At 41.6% G+C, this 20,057-nt stretch overlaps 1 protein-coding gene across 2 annotated transcripts in view; it reads left to right on the forward strand.

The window, feature by feature from the left end:
- Window positions 1–20,057, forward strand: part of CHN2 (chimerin 2) — a 149,294-nt gene that overhangs the window by 113,471 nt on the left and 15,766 nt on the right. For both annotated transcript variants that reach the window (XM_081882267.1, XM_081882268.1), the window contains one exon: window positions 10,032–10,109. In XM_081882267.1, coding sequence (XP_081738393.1) covers window positions 10,032–10,109 — 78 coding nt within the window. The remainder of the gene's footprint in view (window positions 1–10,031; window positions 10,110–20,057) is intronic.

Raw genomic sequence — 20,057 nt, forward strand, 5'->3', positions numbered from 1 at the left:
TATATATTTGTGTTTTTCAAAGTGCTCTGCATAAAACAGGGTTTGAAAAAAAAGTGGAGGGTGGTTTCTGAGGGGACATATGTCTTTTGTTTTAAGCTAGAGGTAGCCATGCTGTTGTATTTTTTCAATCTTCTTTGAAACTGTGGCACAAAAAAACCATTAAAAAAAACCACAACCTGATTCTGAGAAAAGAGAGTTAGTGAGAGGGACTCTCGCAAGACACATTTAAAAAAAATCATCATAGGCCTGTGGATCATGTGATATCCTATGTCTGTTTGTAATAGGAGGTTATTCATTGTAGAGCATTGCAAATTTAAATTCAGCGATTAGTTCAGCCTTTGATTTAGCAGGTAACCTTAAAATTCACTCACCTTGTGCTAGTTTGCTTGCCTGCCAGGGGGGATGGCAGAGAGGATCATGGGAATATGTGTTTTTCGTTCCAGAGAATGCCACAACGAGCTTTTCATTCTGGCAGCTCTGCCTGAAGTTGCTTATACAATACTTTTAGAGGTCAGCGGTTGGTGGCTCAGAACATAACTGCTATTTATGTCTGGTTCTATGATTTCTGGGAAATGTCTCTGAGAAACTTTCGCCCTCCTCATTTGGTCATAATCCCAAAGGGAGTGGATGTTATATGCTCTCAACATGAACACCAGCATTAACTTTGGTATGCATGGTTTGAAAGGAGTACATAGCAAGACTGCTGATTTGTGGCTCATCTTGAAGGAAGCTTCATCACACAGTATCCAAAGTGATACATTGCTTTTTGAACATAAGAAGCTACCCCATACCCAGTCAGACTTCCCAGACTTGGGTCTCCAGCTCTTTTTGGACTACAACTCCCATCATCCCTGACCACTGGTCCTGATAACTAGAGATGATGGGATTTGTAGTCCAAAAACAGCTGGAGTCCCAAGTTTGGGAAATTGCTCACAGGTCTTGATTTGACTCTGAGCTACCAGTTCATGATCCCTAAGAAAGAGTGAGAAAGTGAAAAAGAAAAAGAGAGTAAGTGAATCTCGGCTGAAGAAATGTACATTTTAAATTGAACTGTAATTGAAGCAGCCTGCTACTTTCAAGGCACGTGTAACAGTCAGATAGCAAAAACCTCTGGGGGTATTATACTGCTTGGCAAAGAGGAATGAGAATTAGCTTTTGATCTATAAAATAGTTGGGGGACGGAGGTTGGCAAATTGCTCTGGTGCCTTTTAGTCTCGGGGGGTGTATTACGAAACTTGGTTTGATCACACAGGCCTTGAAACAATTAGGATGACACATTTAACTACATTCCAGATTTTTATTACTAATGAAATCATAACATGTTTTAGAATGAGGTTTTAGACAGCACCTAAGTGTCTCTGCAATGTAAATTTTATTTTGTTTCCATAAAAATCTTGGAATCCCCCCCCCCTTGTATCCTAAAAGATGAGATGTGGGTTTCCAAGCTGGGTTGGGGGGGGGTGATGGTTTTCCATCAGTATTGAGTCATGTTTGGGATCCAAGGATTCGGATGACGATCACAATACTTCTGCCTCTGCTCACTTCTGGCTAAGGTCGCTGCTTCTTATCTTTCTAATAAGCCTGTAGTTTGTGGGTGTTTGCCAGAAATGACCGTGATGATTTCTCACATTGCACTTTTACGCAGTTAATGGCTGCATTCCAATGCACAATCTACCTGGAATTAAGTCCCACTGAGCTCAATTGACTTGTTTCCAAGTAGACATGCACTGGATTGTGCAGCAAACAGCCATGTGAAAACAGCAGTTCTCACATAATTAATAGGATGTACAAATGCACCCTTTTTGTCATGCTCCAGGAACCATTTCCTCCTTGTTAAATTGGGTTCCTTTCCAGAGTTGCCCTTGTAAGAAGTGGCATTATTTACTTGACCATGCATTCTTTTTTCTCATTATTTCCCAAACTAGTTAGAAGCCTTTTGTTTATCCCTGTTCTCTTCATGTGGAACAATATTGCCCGGAGAATGTGAATTAATCTGTGTGGATCTTCAGATGTAGTGTAGTTTAATTTAAGGTTACTAGATTTTTTTTCAATGAATCCGGGGACACTTTTCAACTTCCGTAGGAATGATAGGATGTTGTCAGGGGACTGATTTGTAAATCCGGGGACTGTCCCCGGGAAACAGGGACATCTGGTAACCTTAGTTTAATTAACACAGAGAGAACACTACCTGGATGAAAAGTCGGATTGGTTTGCATTGTCTTTAGACTATCTAGACAAGTGACTTGTAAGTAAAGACCTTTTCATTTGAATTTGAATGCCTGCTATCAGATAAAAAGCTGTGACAGAAAGCTATGAAGGTATCTACCACATTCCTACCCTATAACCACCCTGACAGTGAATACAAAAAATGGATTTAAAATAAACAAATTAACATCAATTGATCCTATGTATGAAATATTCACCTGCTGATCCTGAATTTATCACAAATTACAGAGTTCAACAGAGAGAACCCACATATTATGTTGGGAGAATTTGTAACTAAACAATTTTAATTTACTAAGCTTGTGATCTTATTCTATGCTAGGGGAAGAGGCAACTATTTTGGAACACATTTGAAAGGGCATATTTTAAAGGTCTAACAGCTTTATTTCCATGTTTTATGCTGCTGCATATTTTGTGGTTTTAAATCTCTGCTGGGGTTCTCTCACCAAAAAGTGTTGGCCTCATACTTGGATCCTGGGAGTTCTCCCGAGGAAATTCTCCTTTTATATCTATTTTTCTGTGGACCAACACAAAGGAAAAACAAAATGGGGGGAAAGACAGTAAACTGATATTAGGGAAAGGCAGAATGACAAAGCAGGATTACTCCTCCGCAGTGTCTATTACCCACTGTTTAGAGCAGGGGTCAGCAAACCTTTCCAGCAGGGGGCTGGTCCACTGTCCCTCAGACCTTGTGGGGGGCCAGACTAGATTTTTTTTTGGTGGGGTGAACGAATACCTATGCTGAACAAATAACCCAGAGATGCATTTTAAATAAAAGCACACATTCTGCTCATGTAAAAACACCAGGCAGGCCCCACAAGTAACCCAGAGATGCATTTTAAATAAAAGGACACATTCTACTCATGTAAAAACATGCTGATTCCTGGACCGTCCACGGGCTGGATTTAGAAGGTGATTGGGCCAGATCCGGCCCCCGGCCTTAGTTTGCCTACCCATGGTTTAGACCAAGATATTTTGGGTAGCTTCTCACAGAATTAGCAGTCTTACTTATACAGAAAACTGGTTTCAAAGGCACTACTCTGTGATTCAACATTACTTACAAGAACAAGATTCTTATCTATTCTTTTCTTTGGCAGAACTGTGACTTCTTAAAGTGGCATGATACCCCATTATGTGTGTTTGGTCATGGGGTTGGTCCTTGTTGCCCATGGTTTGTTGCTGGTGCAACAAAGGTCTTTCATATGGAATCTGCGCACCATTCAGGGTGCTAACTCATAATTCTCTCCGTTGGTCCCACTCACTTGATCATGTTATTCTCACAACCCCTGCAGTGAGGGATTGCAACATTCCTGAGAAGCTCCTACGTTGCTGGGCATGCATGTGAAGGTCACTGTACTCATCTGCCAAAAAGAATAGCTGTATTAGTCTGTAACAGGGGGGGAAATAAAGCCCAGCCAACACAAATCAGTGCTCTAAGGGTGCTCTGATGTACATACCAAGCTCCCACTCGTGAACTTTCTGATTCATTCCAATGAAAGGGGCAGCTCCAAACACACAAATAACCTAGCATAGGAAGTTACATACCCAAGTAAAATGAATGATGACCAGCTTATATCGACAGGCACTCTGTTTTTGATGCTCTCTTGCAGATAAGGATATGTTTTATCAGAGCAACAGTGTGGTCTTGCCCTTTAAGAACTGGGTGGTTTATTATGAAAAGTGTGTCTGTCTGTGTGTGTGTGTGTGTGTGTGTGTGTTAAGCAACAACGGCTTACAAAGACATATTCCTTCAGTTTCAGCAGTCAGAGAAGTAGGGGAAAAAAGAGAGGCAAGGGAACTATATACTATATTTTTCGCTCTATAAGACGCACCAGACCATAAGATGCACCTAGTTTTTGGAGGAGGAAAACAAAAAGCAGAAAAATACTGAATCTCAGAAGCCAGAACAATAAGAGGGATCGCTGCGCAGCAAAAGCAGCGATCCCTCTTGCTGTTCTGGCTTCTGGGGTAGCTGTGCAGCCTGCATTCACTCCATAAGACTCACACACATTTCCCCTTAGGAGGGAAAAAGTGGGTCTTATAGAGCAAAAAATACAGTACTTCCTTTTATTTAGATTCCTCTTTAATAACAATTATTTGAACTTCAGCTGGCAATTTGCTGTCAAGTGTGTCTAGTTGATGGATGTTGTAGATATGCTCTAAATATAGGTGCATTCTATCTTGGGCATCCGTTTTTTAAAAACACTTCAGACATTTGTTTCAAGCTCAAAAACGGCCTCAGCTGTCACGTAAGAGGCATGTTAAACTTAGCAGCAAATATACTTCATATTAGCAGGCCTATGGCTGGATCCGCAACCCAGCTGAGCTGAGGTTCTTGGATTAAACTGGAATTCCAAACATGCTGACTTCAAAATAAGTTCCACTGAAATTAGTGGAGATGCATCTCATGTCAATTGGTCCACCTGAGCAAAGCAGATTCCTGTGCAGAAATAGACATCCATACATATAGCTGATGTGGATGTGGTGGCACCTCTGCAATGGAATGTTGGTCTGCACCCCATTGAACTTGCCAGGATACTTCATTTGATGTGGCTTTGGCTACCCATTCACTGGCCTCAGCCCAGTATACCTGAAGGAGCATCTCCAACCCCATCATACAGCGCGGACACTGAGGTCCAGTGCCAAGAGCCTTCTGGCGGTTCCCTTACTGCGAGAAGTGGGGTTACAGAGAACCAGGCAGAGGGCCTTTTCAGTAATGGCACCCACCCTCCCATCAGATGTCAAGGAAATAAACAACTATCTGACTTTTAGAAGACATCTGAAGGCAGCCCTGTTTAGGGAAGTTTTTAATGTTTGATGTTTTATTGTGTTTTTAGTATTCTGCTGAGATTGGCAGGGTACAAATAATTTATGATTATGATTATCATCATATGGGAACACCAATTTTTATACAAAATTAAAGATAGATCCAGACAAATAGGTTCGCCCTTGTGGTGCCAGCTACAGTGGTGCCCCGCAAGACGAACGCCTCGCAAGACGGAAAACCCGCTAGACGAAAGGGTTTTCCGTTTTGGAGGCGCTTCGCAAAACGAATTTCCCTATGGGCTTGCTTCGCAAGACGAAATGTCTTGCGAGTTCCTGCGGGTTTTTCCCCCTCCCCCCCCCTTTCCTAAGCCGCTAAGCCGCTTATCAGCTGATCCGCTAAAAGCCGCTAAATCGCTAATAGCGCTAATCCACTAAGCTGTCAATGGGCTTGCTTCGCAAGACGAAAAAACCGCTATACGAAGAGCCTCACGGAACGGATTAATTTCGTCTTGCGAGGCACCACTGTATTTAATTTTAGCTGGATTGTGGAAAAATCAGACTGAAATCATATTGAGAGTTTCAAGTTATTATCGTGGTAAAAGAACCAGTTAATTTCTCTTGTTTTATTTATGAAGCCTGGTTTTCTAAAGTTACTAAGACCCTGTAAACATAAACATACAACACATATGTAGCAAGAATTCCACTGTTCCTTCATGCAATTTAGCCCGTTAAAGGAACACATTTATTATATGCCTATCTATAGACACCCTTTGTAGGAACCCTGACAAATAACACAATATGATTGACATAGGAACCTAGGTGAATGAATGGAATTTCAGGTATAATATGTGTAGCAAATGGCAGCCTACCCTCTGTTATCAGAGTCACACGGCTGAATTCTCCCTCCTTTATTGGCTACATGTTTTAACAATGCTACAAAAGAGGTTGCAGTTTTCTCTCATTTCTGGAAATTTGTCCCTAAAATGACACTGTTAATAAGTATTCTAAAAAGATGTCCGGGATTGTTGCATAATCTGTAGATCCGAACACCGTATCTGATGTATTATATAATGATGTTCCTTATGTAATAGGATTTTCATCAATAATACAAATGCTATGGAATTACTATAAAATTGACCTCTCGTGGCTTGGGTTCACTGCCACTAAAAATAATACCAATTACATAGCAAGATGTATCTATGCCAGGAATTCAAAGAGGTGCTTAGCACTTAAAAAAAATGTTTGTAATATAAGACAGTATAATATCATATCATTCTGACTTCAGGGCTTCTAGAAAATACATACAATGACTGAAAATGATATAAGAATTTCAAACAAAAGGGGTTTTTTACATCCACGTCATTCATTTAACTCAGCTCCTCTAGAGTATACAACTTACAGATGTACGTAATATGGTTATCCTCTTAGATGTAAACAACAGACGCATCTATCTCTTATTCAGTGCTAACTTGATGCTGTGAGACAGTTGGGGAGGTTGGGTTTTCAGCCATCAAAGAGCACAGTCTGTTCTAAAACACTTAACCGTCTGATTAAAGGCTGATCCATAAGTGCAGGAAGAGAATATTGTTTAGGGCTTGCTGTTCTGATTGCTGAGCTGCCAAAGGAGTTAATACACTAATGGCATGATGATGATGATGATTCACAGAATAGCACCAAAACATCAGGCCCTGGGGAGACCCATATCTGTGTGTTGTGTTTGAAACTCCCTGTTTAATAGCAGCAGTCAGCTGTCTTTATCAGCTGGGAAATATGATTTATTTTGCAACAGGGCTCAGAAATTATTTAAAGGGGAGAGAAGAGAGAGCTGGGAAAGAACGCTGCGATCTACCTGAAAGAATAAATAGATTCAGCTATGCATGCATGTCTGAAAAGCCAGTCTTGACAATTTACTGAACTTGCAGAATGTTACAAGGAAATAACACTCCATAGAAAATTGCACCACCAGATCTGATTGTGGTTGTCCATGTGTCTCTGCAAGTTTTCAAATCAGGCCGTGATCATTCACATGCTCCAAGTCGTCATATGTTTGTTCTTTGCTTTTATGTTTCTAAATTAAAGCAAGGGTTTCTCTCAAAGGGTTTTGAGCAGGCTTCCTCAAGCTCGGCCTGCCAGATGTTTTTGGCCTACAACTCCCATGATCCCTAGCTAGCAGGACTAGTGGTCAGGGATGATGGGAATTGTAGTCTCAAAACATCTGGAGGGCCAAGGTTGAGAAAGCCTGGTTTTGAGGATTAGGGATAAGCAGTAGAGTGACTGTGAAGTGACCCCAAGGCTGCAATGTTATACAGTGTCAGCAGATACAACATACATACATACATACATACATACATACATACATAAATAAATAAATAACGGCAATGGACATTTAAAAAATTAACAGTATTGTGACCTCCATTCCTAAATGTCTGGTGGAATGTTTGGACTTATTTCCAAAAAGAAGCAAGGAGAAAAGACAAGTAAGCTTTTGAAAGGAGTGCATTCCAAAGAAGGCCCTGATCCTGAGAGGTGAGGATCTTCTCACCTTCTAGAGTAGAATCTGATGGTGGGCAGCACATACAGCTCTTGAAAACCTGGGGAGAAATCACGTGGAAGAAGGTGCTCCTTGAGATATTTGGGGCCTACCAAGGTCACCAAATTTCAGGTGGTTAGAAAAGCCAAAGTGGACAAAACAATAGGAGCAAGGAAGCCCTCTGCAATAGGTGAGACCTCTGGAAAGAGTAGTCTGCCCCTCCCCCAGCATCCATCTGGGCAAGGAGGAAGGGGCCAGGGCCGCAGAGATCCCTGCCAAAAGCGGGGCTTGCTGTAGGCACTGAATTTAAATTTGGTGCCAATTGAAAGCTCCACTTTTGGCAGGGAAAAGTTCTACCTGGGGGCTCCAGAGTGGAGCCACTCCCAGTGGGCCCGGCATTGGATGCCAATTTTAGAAGGCAGCAGATGCAAAAAGCCCGTTTGCAGATGAACAATTGGAATTGTTTTCTCCATTGTTGCTTTCAAGCTGTGACTCTACCACCCCCACACCTGATACCATATGATTACTTTCACTTGCTTTCCACCGTAGAAGCTCTTTTATACCAAGGGGGGGGGAGGGATTCTCTCTAGACCCATTCGAGAGCAGCCACATTACTCAATGCCAGTGGGGCTTATTCTGAGCAGAGCTGCATAGGATTGGTAACTAATGTGAGGAAACCATGGAGAAAACGGAAATCTTGATTCAGATTAGTTAATGTGGAACTGCTTGAGGCCCCAAATAGATTAATCCAACCGAAATGTGGCCCTCATAAAAAAAAGCTATATTAACTGACAGTGACCTCATTTTTCATGTGCTGATCATTTTGTAGCCAAAATGGTATCCTGAGAGGGAAGAACCAGCAGGTTTGGGAGCACAGTGGTACCTTGGGTTAAGTACTTAATTCGTTCTGGAGGTCCGTTCTTAACCTGAAACTGTTCTTAACCTGAAGCACCACTTTAGCTAATGGGGGCCTCCTGCTGCTGCTGCGCCGCTGGAGCACAATTTCTGTTCTCATCCTGAAGCAAAGTTCTTAACCTGAGGTACTATTTCTGGGTTAGCGGAGTCTGTAACCTGAAGCGTATGTAACCTGAAGCATATGTAACCCAAGGTCCTTGGATCCCGAACGCCTTGGTACTCAGACATTTTTCCTCCCTGACGGGGCTTTCACAACTTCTGATTGGTTGCAGGTGCTTCCTGCAGCCAATCAGAAGCTGCGCTTTGGTTTCCGAACGTTTTGGACTTCCGGAACGGATTCCGTTCGACTTCCAAGGTACAACTGTGGTACAGTTTTTAAAGGAAGAATGCCAAAATTAGCCCAGTGATGGCTAAGCATGCCCAATGGCCAATCTCTTTTGGGGTGACCAGAATGGAATGGAATGACGCATCCTGGGAAACAGGATCACTCCACACATTTTGTTGCATATGGGTCCCCATTGCATATAGCATGACTGCTGTAACAACCATATGAAGGAGAAAAACAGGAAAACTGCTGTCTTACTTGTACTGTATTGAACTAGGTGAGTCCTTAATGCATCAGTGAATCTGTTACTCTCGGTATTTTCTAGGTAAATCAAATTATAGACTGGATCCGTAGCTAGCCCCTTACACCGAAGTAATCCGCAGGCATACTGAAATAATTTAATTACTTCACTTATTCTAAAGCCAGCGTGCACTAAAAAAACACCCCACGTTATTAATTTAATGCATTGCAAAGAGCCACCGCTAATCCTTGAAGTGCTACCAGATTTTCACTTATACAGGATATGAAAAAGAGGAGATTTTTTAGCCCTGCAAGATTAAACAATCACTAGGGTTTAAAGGCTTAGTCTGCCGGTGTTTGTATTGGAATAGCACACAAGTCCCCAGCTCTGAGTGCAATTGGAGGCAGGAGTCGTTTATGAAAGGAGGGAGGGGGATGCTCCCAAGTAGAAGCGATCTCTCCTTTGAAATGTGTTGTAGTGTGAATCTATGAAGCTTCCCCGGCTGCCTGTACTTCCTTCTACTGCTGCTGCCGGAGGCAAGAAGGAGGAGGGGAGTCGCTTCACTGCATGAATCCAGGCTATTGTTTCAGGCACACGTCTGCTTTAAAGAGAAGTATCACAAAGCAGACCCGTTACTCATTCAGATGCAGAAGCTCCTTCCATCACACAAGACAGCCCATTCAAGTCACATGCCAGAGGTCTCGGCAGAATGGGCTGCTGCAGCTGCTTCGAATCTGCTGTCCAACATTAGAAGCAGTTGGACAAACCTGACAGCAGTCAGCCTCCCGGCCTCTGAGGAAGGAGGAGGAGGAGGAGAAGGAGAAGAAGACAGGGAGAATCTCTGGGATCCCAGCTGCACCATGTTTGCAGAGGAGTTGTGGCTTGAAAATGAGAAAGCCTGCGCCGCCGTGGTTCACAAATCTAAACGAGGAAGGAACCGCCAGGAGCTGCTGGCAGTGGCTTTGGGGGTGAAAATGGGAGTCAAGGGAGCGCTCTTGTGGCAACCTCTCAAACTCTTTGCCTATTCACAGATCACCTCTTTGGTCCGAAGAGCGGCGTTAACGCAAAACGACAACCATTTCAACTATGAAAAAGCACACAATTTTAAGGTAAGAACATCTTGTGTATGTTTTTTTACTCGTGTTTTTGCTTATATTGCCACTACGCTCTGTGTGTGTGTCTTTTTATCTATATTTCTCTCTTAGAAAGGTAATATTGATTGGTTTTAAGCAGTACTAAAGAACCGTTAAGAGAATAAAACTTGTGATACAACCAAGGGGCTTCCTGGGAAGGAAGGAAGGAAGGAAGGAAGGAAGGAAGGAAGGAAGGAAGGAAGGAAGGAAGGAACAAAGAAAGACAGACAGACAGGCCGAATACTCAAAACGAGCTCACTGGACCTTTCTGGAATAAAAATGTGGGTTGTTTTCCTAACAAAACTAACTTAAATCTCATTGAAAGCAATGGGGGTGGCAAACCAAAGTGTATGTACATGTAACTCAGGCTGCAATCCTATACACATTTTCCTGAGAACTCAGTGGGTCTTTTCTGACATGTATCGGAACCACACCATTAAGTCTTATAAGAAAAGAGCTGGATCTGTTACAAGTAAACATGGGTAGAACGAGACTCAGGACAGCAGTCCTTATGCATTTAAACCAGCTCACTGGATTCACAATTCCTCTGTGGCAGTTCTCATCAAGCTCTCTCTGAAATGGATAAAAATGTGTTTGCCCTATCTTAAATTTTGCCCGTGAAGCTCGTTCTTAACGTTAATCATCCATGTCAACCGCAAAGTCGACTACAACAGCCCCAGCACCTAACCAGAGTGGTGTGAGGGCATTGTCTAATCTCTTTTGTTGGGTCAATATGCCAAGGAAGCATTCTTGGAGTGAAACATCAACAGCTGAAGTTCTACAGTATAGGTTTATATCTCGAGAGACTTTCCATCCCTCAGACAGTGTTTGAAAGGGTATACGTACATAGAAGAGGTGACTCATCTTTAGAAACTTGGCTTCCCGGCATCTTATTCAATGTCCTTTTTTTGTGGGAAGAGCTGCATTTGTTCCAGGCTGAGACACACTCCCGCTATCACAGTTCAAAATCTCCAAACTCCTGTTTGATGTTTACTGGGAATGGAGAACAATGATTTTTATTCATAAGGCCTTGGGCACATGTTCTCTTTTCCTCTGGTGCTTGCTTTGCTAGGAAGTTTAGGTTGTCTTTAACTACTATCTATAAACAAGCCCATCTCTAGCAGTTGCCAGGGAGAATTCACAAAAGAGAATCAAGGATCTATTCCCAGGTGGGGGAGGGTTGAAACTACAGTCTTCCTTGAGGGACAGATGGCAGCTCTTGCAGAGTAAACTAGAGCACAGACATCTGATGAGTGCATATGTCATACATGCTGGAAATAGTACTTTTCAAACGTATTAACTAGTCTGTCACCTCCCAATGCAAAAAAAGGGAAAAGGAAAATTATTGTATGTATGCTTTGTACACTTACACTGTTTTTATACTCCTATAATGTGGGTTTCTCTTTTCATGCACTATATAAAAACACTTAGAAATAAGATCTAGGTTATCTTAGAAATATCCCCCAAATATATTTCTGGATCATTCCAAAGGGGGAAAGGGGACTCTTCTTTGTTGTTTAAAGCATCTTTAATGCCCGCAGATTCCCCATAATCATCATTTTAGATGAAAAATGGTTTCACTTTAGCCAGAAAAATATTTTCTCATGACTTGGGGCATATTTTCCACGTTGACCTATACATTCTTTCTTTCCTCTTCAAAATTCCCCTTGTTTGGTCTTTGATTTAAAACTGGATGTGTGCCCAGAACCTTTTATTTGCTCACTCTAGCTGTTCTTCATGCCCTCTTGCTTCCTGTTTGAAAAGGGCTATAATTTAACTGGTAAATCATATGATTCTCTTTTCAAAACTTTAAATGCATGACTTGAAACTGGTGTGTTGTTTGTTTTTTTTTAAAAAATCTCAGTGTGGGTTTTAAGAAGTACTTTGAAAATGTCAGCCGGCCAACAAAAAAGGTATAATGCTTTAGTAAAATACCTTATTTGTTATTTATTTATTTATCACCATGATTTATAGCCAACCTTTTAAGAGGAGTGCATGCAGGACAGTTCACAGTTAATAAAACAACATAATCACAAGTATAACTAAACAGCAATTTAAAAAGAAATCAGTAGCAGATTAAAATTAAAATGAGAGTGAATGTTTAATTAAAGGTATGCCAAAATCAAAGTGTCAGTGGACAGTGATGGATTGTGGCTTCCCAGGAAGATTCTTCCACAGTCTGGGCACTCCAAGAGAGAAGGCCTTCTGTCACCAGCCCTCCCATTGCACCATGGATAACAAAGGCGACACAGGCAAGAACTTCAGTAGTGGACTAAGAGTTCTTGAGCATATTCATATGGAAGGAGACAATTCTGTAGATACCCAGCTGCCCAGGACATTGAGGGCTTTAAAGCTCAATGCCAACACTTCCAAGTCGAGCCTCGAAACAAATTGGTAATGTGTTCACTTAGTAAAGGATTGGAGTAATATGCCCTTGTCTTCTGGCTCCAGCCAAACGCCTGGTGGCTGCATTTGGGGCCATTTAGAGATTCCAACCTGTCTTCGGGACAGCCCTACCTAGAATACCTTGCACAGATGCTTACCTCTGCACCCTTGGCAAGGAGCTATATCAGTTACCCCTCCACCCACACAAAAAAGCAACTTTAGGCCACAGTTCAAGGAGGACAGAAAGCTTCTCTTGTGTTTGATCTTGCTGTGACAGCAGTGTTTCGTTGCTCCATACATATACATCATACACTACATAGTCTGATATAATGATTTTTGTGCGTGCACACACACACACATCCTGAGCCTGTGTCCCTAGTAGGGATCAGTTTTGTCACCTCTGACATTGCAGTAGGTCAAGGTGCTAATGACTGTCACCAGGCCTGACCTCTAGATAAGGACAAGGCTGCCATTTTAACACCATGAATACCCAATCTATGGCCATTTCACTTTGGTCAAAAGCTGTGGTTACAGCCATATAAATAGGTGTATTTGAAAACTATACCGATCACCAGCTCCTATTAGATCAAGCCTATTTACCCTGATCTAGCCAGGGTCACACTACACACATGGAAGAAGCCTTCTGCCTATCTCTTCCCAGGTGAATGAATTAATGCATACAATTGGTTCCTTTTCCAACGCAGCGCATCCATGGAGCCATTTTCAGAATAGTCTTCCTACTGGCTCTTTGGGAACATGGCCTCCATGCCTCATTTGCTGTTGAATACCATTGGCAGGATTGTAGTTGTTTTGAACGAACTCTTGAGTAATCTGTACATAGTTCTTCAGCTAGCATGCCTATCGTGACGGGATTCTAAGCTCATGTTTGTGTAAATAGCACAATAAGTTAAAATAGTTTTCATGCTTTATCTTAATTTAGCAGTGGCAGGGATAAAAATGGACCTAAAAGCTAGCTCTCCCATGATTGTCTCATGACACTACAAAAGTTGATTTAAGTAGCACATTATGCCATAGACATCATAAAAGGCAAAATGTTCTCATAACAGCAGAACTCATGGACATTCTATGAAGCTGAATATTAGAATATGCAGAACAGATAAAAGATAGTACTTCTTCATGCAGCTCATAATTTAAACTATGGAACTCCCTCCGGAGGCAGTGATGGCCACCAAGTTGGATGACTTTAAAAGGTGGTTAGACAATATCAGTGGCTACTAGTCAGAAGCAGTGTGGTTCTGAATACCAGTTGATGGAAACCACATGAGAGGGGACTGCTGTTGTGCTTAGGTCCTACTTACGGGTTTCCCACGGGCATCTGGTTGGCCACTGTGAAGACAGGAAGTTGAACTAAATAATAAATAAAATTATAACTAAAATGAACCATTGGCCTAATCCAACAGGGTCTTCTTATGCTCTTATCCTGGCCACTTGTTATAGAACAGGTTAGGATAATATTCTTAAGAACTGAATGCATGTAAGAAGAGTGTGTTAACGGCATAGAAGTTCATCAAAATGTTTGGCGTATGCTGTCGTCAAATAATCGCAATAAAAAGTATTCACTTGCAACTTTATTCCCTCTCGGGTTGCAAGAACTCAATATGTTCAATAAGTAAGTTTAGCAAATGTGAGTCTAGATCTTCTGGTACCCATGCGTGTGTGGTTTTGTTTTTTTAAAAATGCAATTAAAAAATGTATGCCTACATAACTTCCTTTTGATTGGGTTGAAACTTGCTCTGAGTTCATTTTCTGACACTAACAGATTCTACAAAATCAAGCTGTCAAACCAAAGCTTTTTAAAATGCTGTGCAATCATTTGTTTGCAAATTTAGAACATAAAATCAAGTCCATCTTATGCAAGTTTATATTTACTCTGATCCCACAGAAGGGATCATAGATCAAACACAATCATAGATGAACATGAGAGGGATGTAGTAAAAGAAGTTGTTGGACTTGCATTCCTTGAGCAAAATAATTACTCTTTTAATTATTAGGCTACGAATGAACCAAGAATGAACAATAGACTCATCATACTGTTAGTGTTGTTTTAGATGAATTAATAAATTGTTCTAGAGAAAGAGTGTTGTCCTGTGAAAATTGGAACATGGATTCTAATTAATTAATGGAAACTTTGCTTTCAGTGGACAAAATATCAGGCTCTCAAGGTTACATTTGACCTTTTTCGTTTTCACACAAAAGAACTAAAGACTCAGAAAGATGCAAGAAAATCTGCTACCAAGCTAAGGGTCACCACATGTTTTGCAATGATAATTGTTTATTTTGTTAATGTGATAATTGCTTTACTGTGCATCATAATGAGTTACTGAAGCTCCTGGTTTGAAATGTATAGCACTAAATGCTCACAAACAGCAGATGAAATAGCAAAGCTGTGTCTGGACTGGAGAGAAGACTAAATAATCTGGCCCAAGGTGACTGTAGACCAGGGGTTGTCAACCTGGTCCCTACCACCCACTAGTGGGCGTTTCAGGATTCTAGGTGGGCAGTAGGGGGTTCTGTGGCACAAGCTGAATCCTCCTTCTATCAAGCACTGGTAGGCGGTAAGGAAATTTTACTATCAAGAAAGATGCATTAGTGGGTGGTAGGTACAAAAGGGTTGACTACCCCTGCTGTAGACAGATTGAATGAATGGTACTTTCAAAGCATGTCATATCTTTCTTGAAAATATCCATGATGCTAAGATACCACACCTCTCTCTTTGCTCATAGATGAACCAATATTATTAGTTCATCTGTCAACTGTGATTAAATGGCTTTGTCACAGACAGCTATATCACAGACAGTGCCTGGAGAACTTCAAAAAATATTAATTATTGCAAGCATTGCAATTGTATGCTAGCGGTTTTATCATTACACATAGAGAAGGCTTTTGATTGCCTGGAGAAGCTTTTCCCCTTTACTTCCTTCTGTACTTAAAAACCAAAAATTTTAGCTAATTTTCTGATTTGACAAGGAACTTGCTAGGTGCTATCTTCTCCCCTGGCTCTCCATTCTGTCCATTGAACCTTTTGTAAAAGGAACACAGAAGGCTGCCTTATGCTGAATCAGACCATTGGTCTAGCTGACACAGTATTATTGACACTGGCAGTGGCTTTCCAATATTTCAGACATTCCTGTTTCTTCCTGGAGATGCCAGGGATTGAATGTGAGATTTTTTGCATAAAAAGCATGTGCTTATTGCTTGTTTGTTTGCTTTACAAATTTTCAGTCTATGAGAACTGAATCTACACTTCACATTGTAGGCATCAGATGAATAAGAACTTTGCTTTCCTGATAATACAAAGGAGAGAAGGAAATAATTGTCACACACAAAAACCCTGGTCACCTGCCCCCACTCTTTCTCTAAGCCAGGGGTTGTCAACCTGGTCCATACCGCCCACTAGTGGGCGTTTCAAGATTCTATGTGAGCGGTAGGGGGTTCTATGGCACAAGCTGAATTCTCCTTCCATCGAGCACTGGGGGGCAGTAAGGAAATTTTACCATCAAGAAAGATGCATTATTGGGCAGTAGGTATAAAAAGGTTGACTACCCCTGCTCTAAGCAGGCATAGGCAAACTCCGGCCCTCCAGATGTTTTGGAACTACAATTTCTATCATCCCTAGCTAACAGGACCAGTGGTCAAGGATGATGGGAACTGTAGTCTCAAAACATCTGGAGGGCCAGAGTTTGCCTATGCCTGCTCTAAGCCATGCAATCATGTATCTCCTGCTAGTTCTATTCAAATGCACAAGGGTAGTTAGGATCTCTGCCTGGAAAATGCGGCATACCTGAATGTGGGTTTTATTGATCAGGGGCCACGAAAGGCTATTTAAAAGCTGGGTTGCCCTTGCAGCTTTGTCCCCTCGCACCATCTCCAGGCTAGATCTTCCCAGGTCTAATAGTTAATTGGGCACCCACAGTTTCCCCCTTTTCTGGGGCTGAAAGCGACCTTAGAAAAAGGGGTGGTGGCAGAAACTATTAGACAGGGAAGCACCGCAGGGCTTGTGTGCAGCAGTGGTGCCAAGAAGGGAGGGGGAGACTCTCATGAGCACCCCCGCTTTTCTAAAATAATCAGCTGCAGTTAGCTAAACAATCTCCAGCAAAATTACTATTCTCCGTGATGTCACAAGCAGACCTAAAATATCCCTGTCACTTGCGTAGAGCAGCTTAAGGAGATTAGGAAACTACTGTTTTAATAATGAACTCAAATGCATTTAACTTTGATAAACATTTTGGTTAGTACTTTCACTGACCTCATCTGCACATAACCCTAAGCCAATTCGTGGCTTAGCATGAACGTGCAAATGTGAAGGCTCCTAATGAGAAGGTTGAAACTGCTTTGCTCCTGCTCCAGTCGTTCTGCTGCTGAGCCGTGTCTTGCTGAGCCATGGTTTGACTTAGTGTGCCTTCCAAACCCAAGGCCCTGGTTTAGCTGTCCAAGACAAATCATGCAAACAAGATGTGCTCCATCGTTTTTCCAGCTTGTGGTTTGCCTGGTAGATCTAAACCACAAGCCTGGGTTTGGAAGGCACACTAAGCCAACCACTGCTTAGCTCAGCACAGCAGCAGAATGATGGAAAGGGGAGCGAAGCATGTGTGATCTCTCTGGGAGCCCCCAAGTTTGCTTATTCATGGTTTGACTTAGCATTACACATGAAATAGGTCATTGTGAAGCTGAACAAAAAAAATTTCCCACTCTTCCCATATCCTTCTCTCATCTTGGACCCATATCTGTAGATTCAATGGGTCAATCAAACGCATATTTAACTCCACTAAATTTTGGATAACAATCCTGATGTCTTTTTAGTGGACGATGCAAAAATTGAACAAACATAGCTTTAATCTTTGCAAAAAATGAGTAGCGTTTCGCTCTGTTCTCCCTAACTATCCAAGTATATTTTCATCAGCTACACACATGATTGGAAGGGCTTGGAACGTCTTAGTAGCACACCACATTTCCAACACTTGCCAAACTTCAAACTAATTATACATTACATTTCTCTGAAAAATGTCAAAATATGCAACTACAATGCTGGTATCATCTTTGATCCCTACCTCTGATACGCCTACATTACTTGAGCTGCTTCAGACTTCCAGATCATGATAAGACTCGTGTGTAAAGGCCACGCTGGCTGAACCAACTCTGGATCATCCAGAAGAAACTGGGAGAAACTGGTCTTAAAATTTTGTACATCGTGACCATGTTTCAGATTTCAAAAGATTTCTGTGTTCATTTGCTTCATTAATGCAGGATTTGAGACTAGCATTTTCTGTAAAATAGTCTTTTCATCTATCTTATGCTGTTCATTGTCACGGCTTGTATGGAGATTGGTAGCAAAACGGCACATACTGTATTTTTCTTTCAATAGGGATCTGTTTAGATTTTGGTGGTCTCCATAAAACAAGTTTACTTATTTAACTTGGAGAGGAGAAAGAGACAAAAATAGTTTGCCTGTGCCTGTAGTTGACTCAAACATGCAAAAGTCTGTAATTGCCTACAGCGTCTACACAAACCTCTCGTTATTCCTTTTGAGTCAATGATCCCTTTTGTTTAGTGATTGTGATGTGTGTTAATTATACAAAGGTTCATGCAACAGTTACATTCTAATTATGATCCATTATGACTAATTAAATATTGAAAATTAGATGAAACTTACATAAATTATCAAGTGCTGTCCTGAAACAACAGAGAAGGGTGGCACCAATAGAGCAGAACCATGAGAAAAATCAAAATGGTCCAAACCAATATTTATGGAGGAATCTCAATGCATTTTTGTTCTTTAGCTATTCCCCAAGGGGATACATTTTTTTTCTACAAAGATGACCCTATTGTCTGGTCATGGAGACTCTTAAGAAAAGAGTTTCTTTTTTAGTGTTCACATGCCAAGGAAGCAAATCTGCTTTTGCACAAATATTACTTTCCTGAGATGGAACTTAAGGTTTGAAATGTGTCAGGATCCTTTCATACATCGGTTACACCCTTTTTAGATTTTGTCCAAACATTGTCCTCAAGAAGATGCCAGAAAGCCCTCCTGGAAGTCAAGCAGGAAGAATGTACGCTGTTAGGAAGCAGGAAGAAATTACCAGATTCTTGTTCTAATGTGTGATTAACGGATGCAGAGTTTTCAGAACCTTGCCCTTTTGTTTTGTCTTTAATGGGCTGCTTCAAAAGGTCCTCTACAATTCAGCGAATTGTTTCTTTTACCAAAAGAGTTTTCAGTCCAATCTGCAGCCTGGTACCACAATCTGAAACACACAGTGCTGCCACCCAGAGAGCCTGGGCTCAGAGGCATCCCTTATATTTTCCCTGAGAAATAAGTCTTTGGTATGCATGGAAAAGAATGCCAGTATATGGGCTTCACAGAAAGGTGGAAAACTTCTGCCCACATGGTCCAGATGACAACCATTTCAAGCAAGTAAGAGATAGATTTCTACATGTTGCAGCCACCAGATGTAATACACTGTTTTCCATTCTACCAACTTTAAACTCTACAACAGTATATTTCATACCATTCACGGGGAAAACTACACCAAATGCTGCACTACGTTAAGAGAGAGAGAGAGAGAGAGAGAGAGAGGGAGAGAGAGAGAGAGAGAGCAAGCAACAAGAGAGCAAACTGCACCAGAACCTTTCTACCTGATGGCCTAGTTTAGTTGTCATTTATTTTCAACTAGTTTTTCTTTTCTTTTTGAAAGCTTTGGAGCCAGTGTGGTGTAGTGGTTAAGAGCTGTAGACTCGTAATCTGGGGAACCGGGTTCGCGTCTCCGCTCCTCCACATGCAGCAGCTGGGTGACCTTGGGCCAGTCACACTTCTCTGAAGTCTCTCAGCCCCATACACCTCACGGAGTGTTTGTTGTGGGGGAGGAAGGGAAAGGAGAATGTTAGCCGCTTTGAGACTTCTGAAGGGGAGTGAAAGGCGGGATATCAAATCCAAACTCCTCCTCCTCCTCCTCCTCCTCCTCCTCCTCCTCCTCCTCCTCTTCTTCTTCTTCTTCTTCTTTGATAGTTTTTAAAATGCATACCCATCACAATCTGAACTAGTGCAGTCATCCTCACCACCTCATTCTGCTCACCCCCACTGCTCCATGTGATGGCTGTTTACTAACAGCAAACCCCACAGATCAGGCGATTTTTCACAAAACCACCACAAACACCTTTTAAAGGAGTAGATCTGATGCATGCGAGCATAATGACTTGTTTGGCCATTTATTTTTTTATACCTCTTAATGTATTAAACGATAGATCTCTCTAAGCTGTGCACAGGAAACGAAAGCAACGACAGACAACTTAAAAATACAGTGGTACCTCGGTTTTTGAACATCTCAGAAATCGAACGTTTTGTTTTTTGAACGCCGAAAACCCAGAAGTAAATGCTTCCATTTTCGAATGCGCCTCAGAAGTTGAACAGCTTCTGCTGAGTTTTTTTTTTTTTTTTCAATTTTTCTCTCTTAAATTTGCAGACCGCTGTTTGTGCCTCGGTTTTCAAACGTTTTGGAACTCGAACGGTCTTCCGGAATGGATTAC

The sequence above is a fragment of the Podarcis erhardii genome (assembly GCF_964252035.2).
Source record: "Podarcis erhardii genome assembly, chromosome: 12".
In the NCBI taxonomy this organism is placed as follows: domain Eukaryota; kingdom Metazoa; phylum Chordata; class Lepidosauria; order Squamata; family Lacertidae; genus Podarcis; species Podarcis erhardii.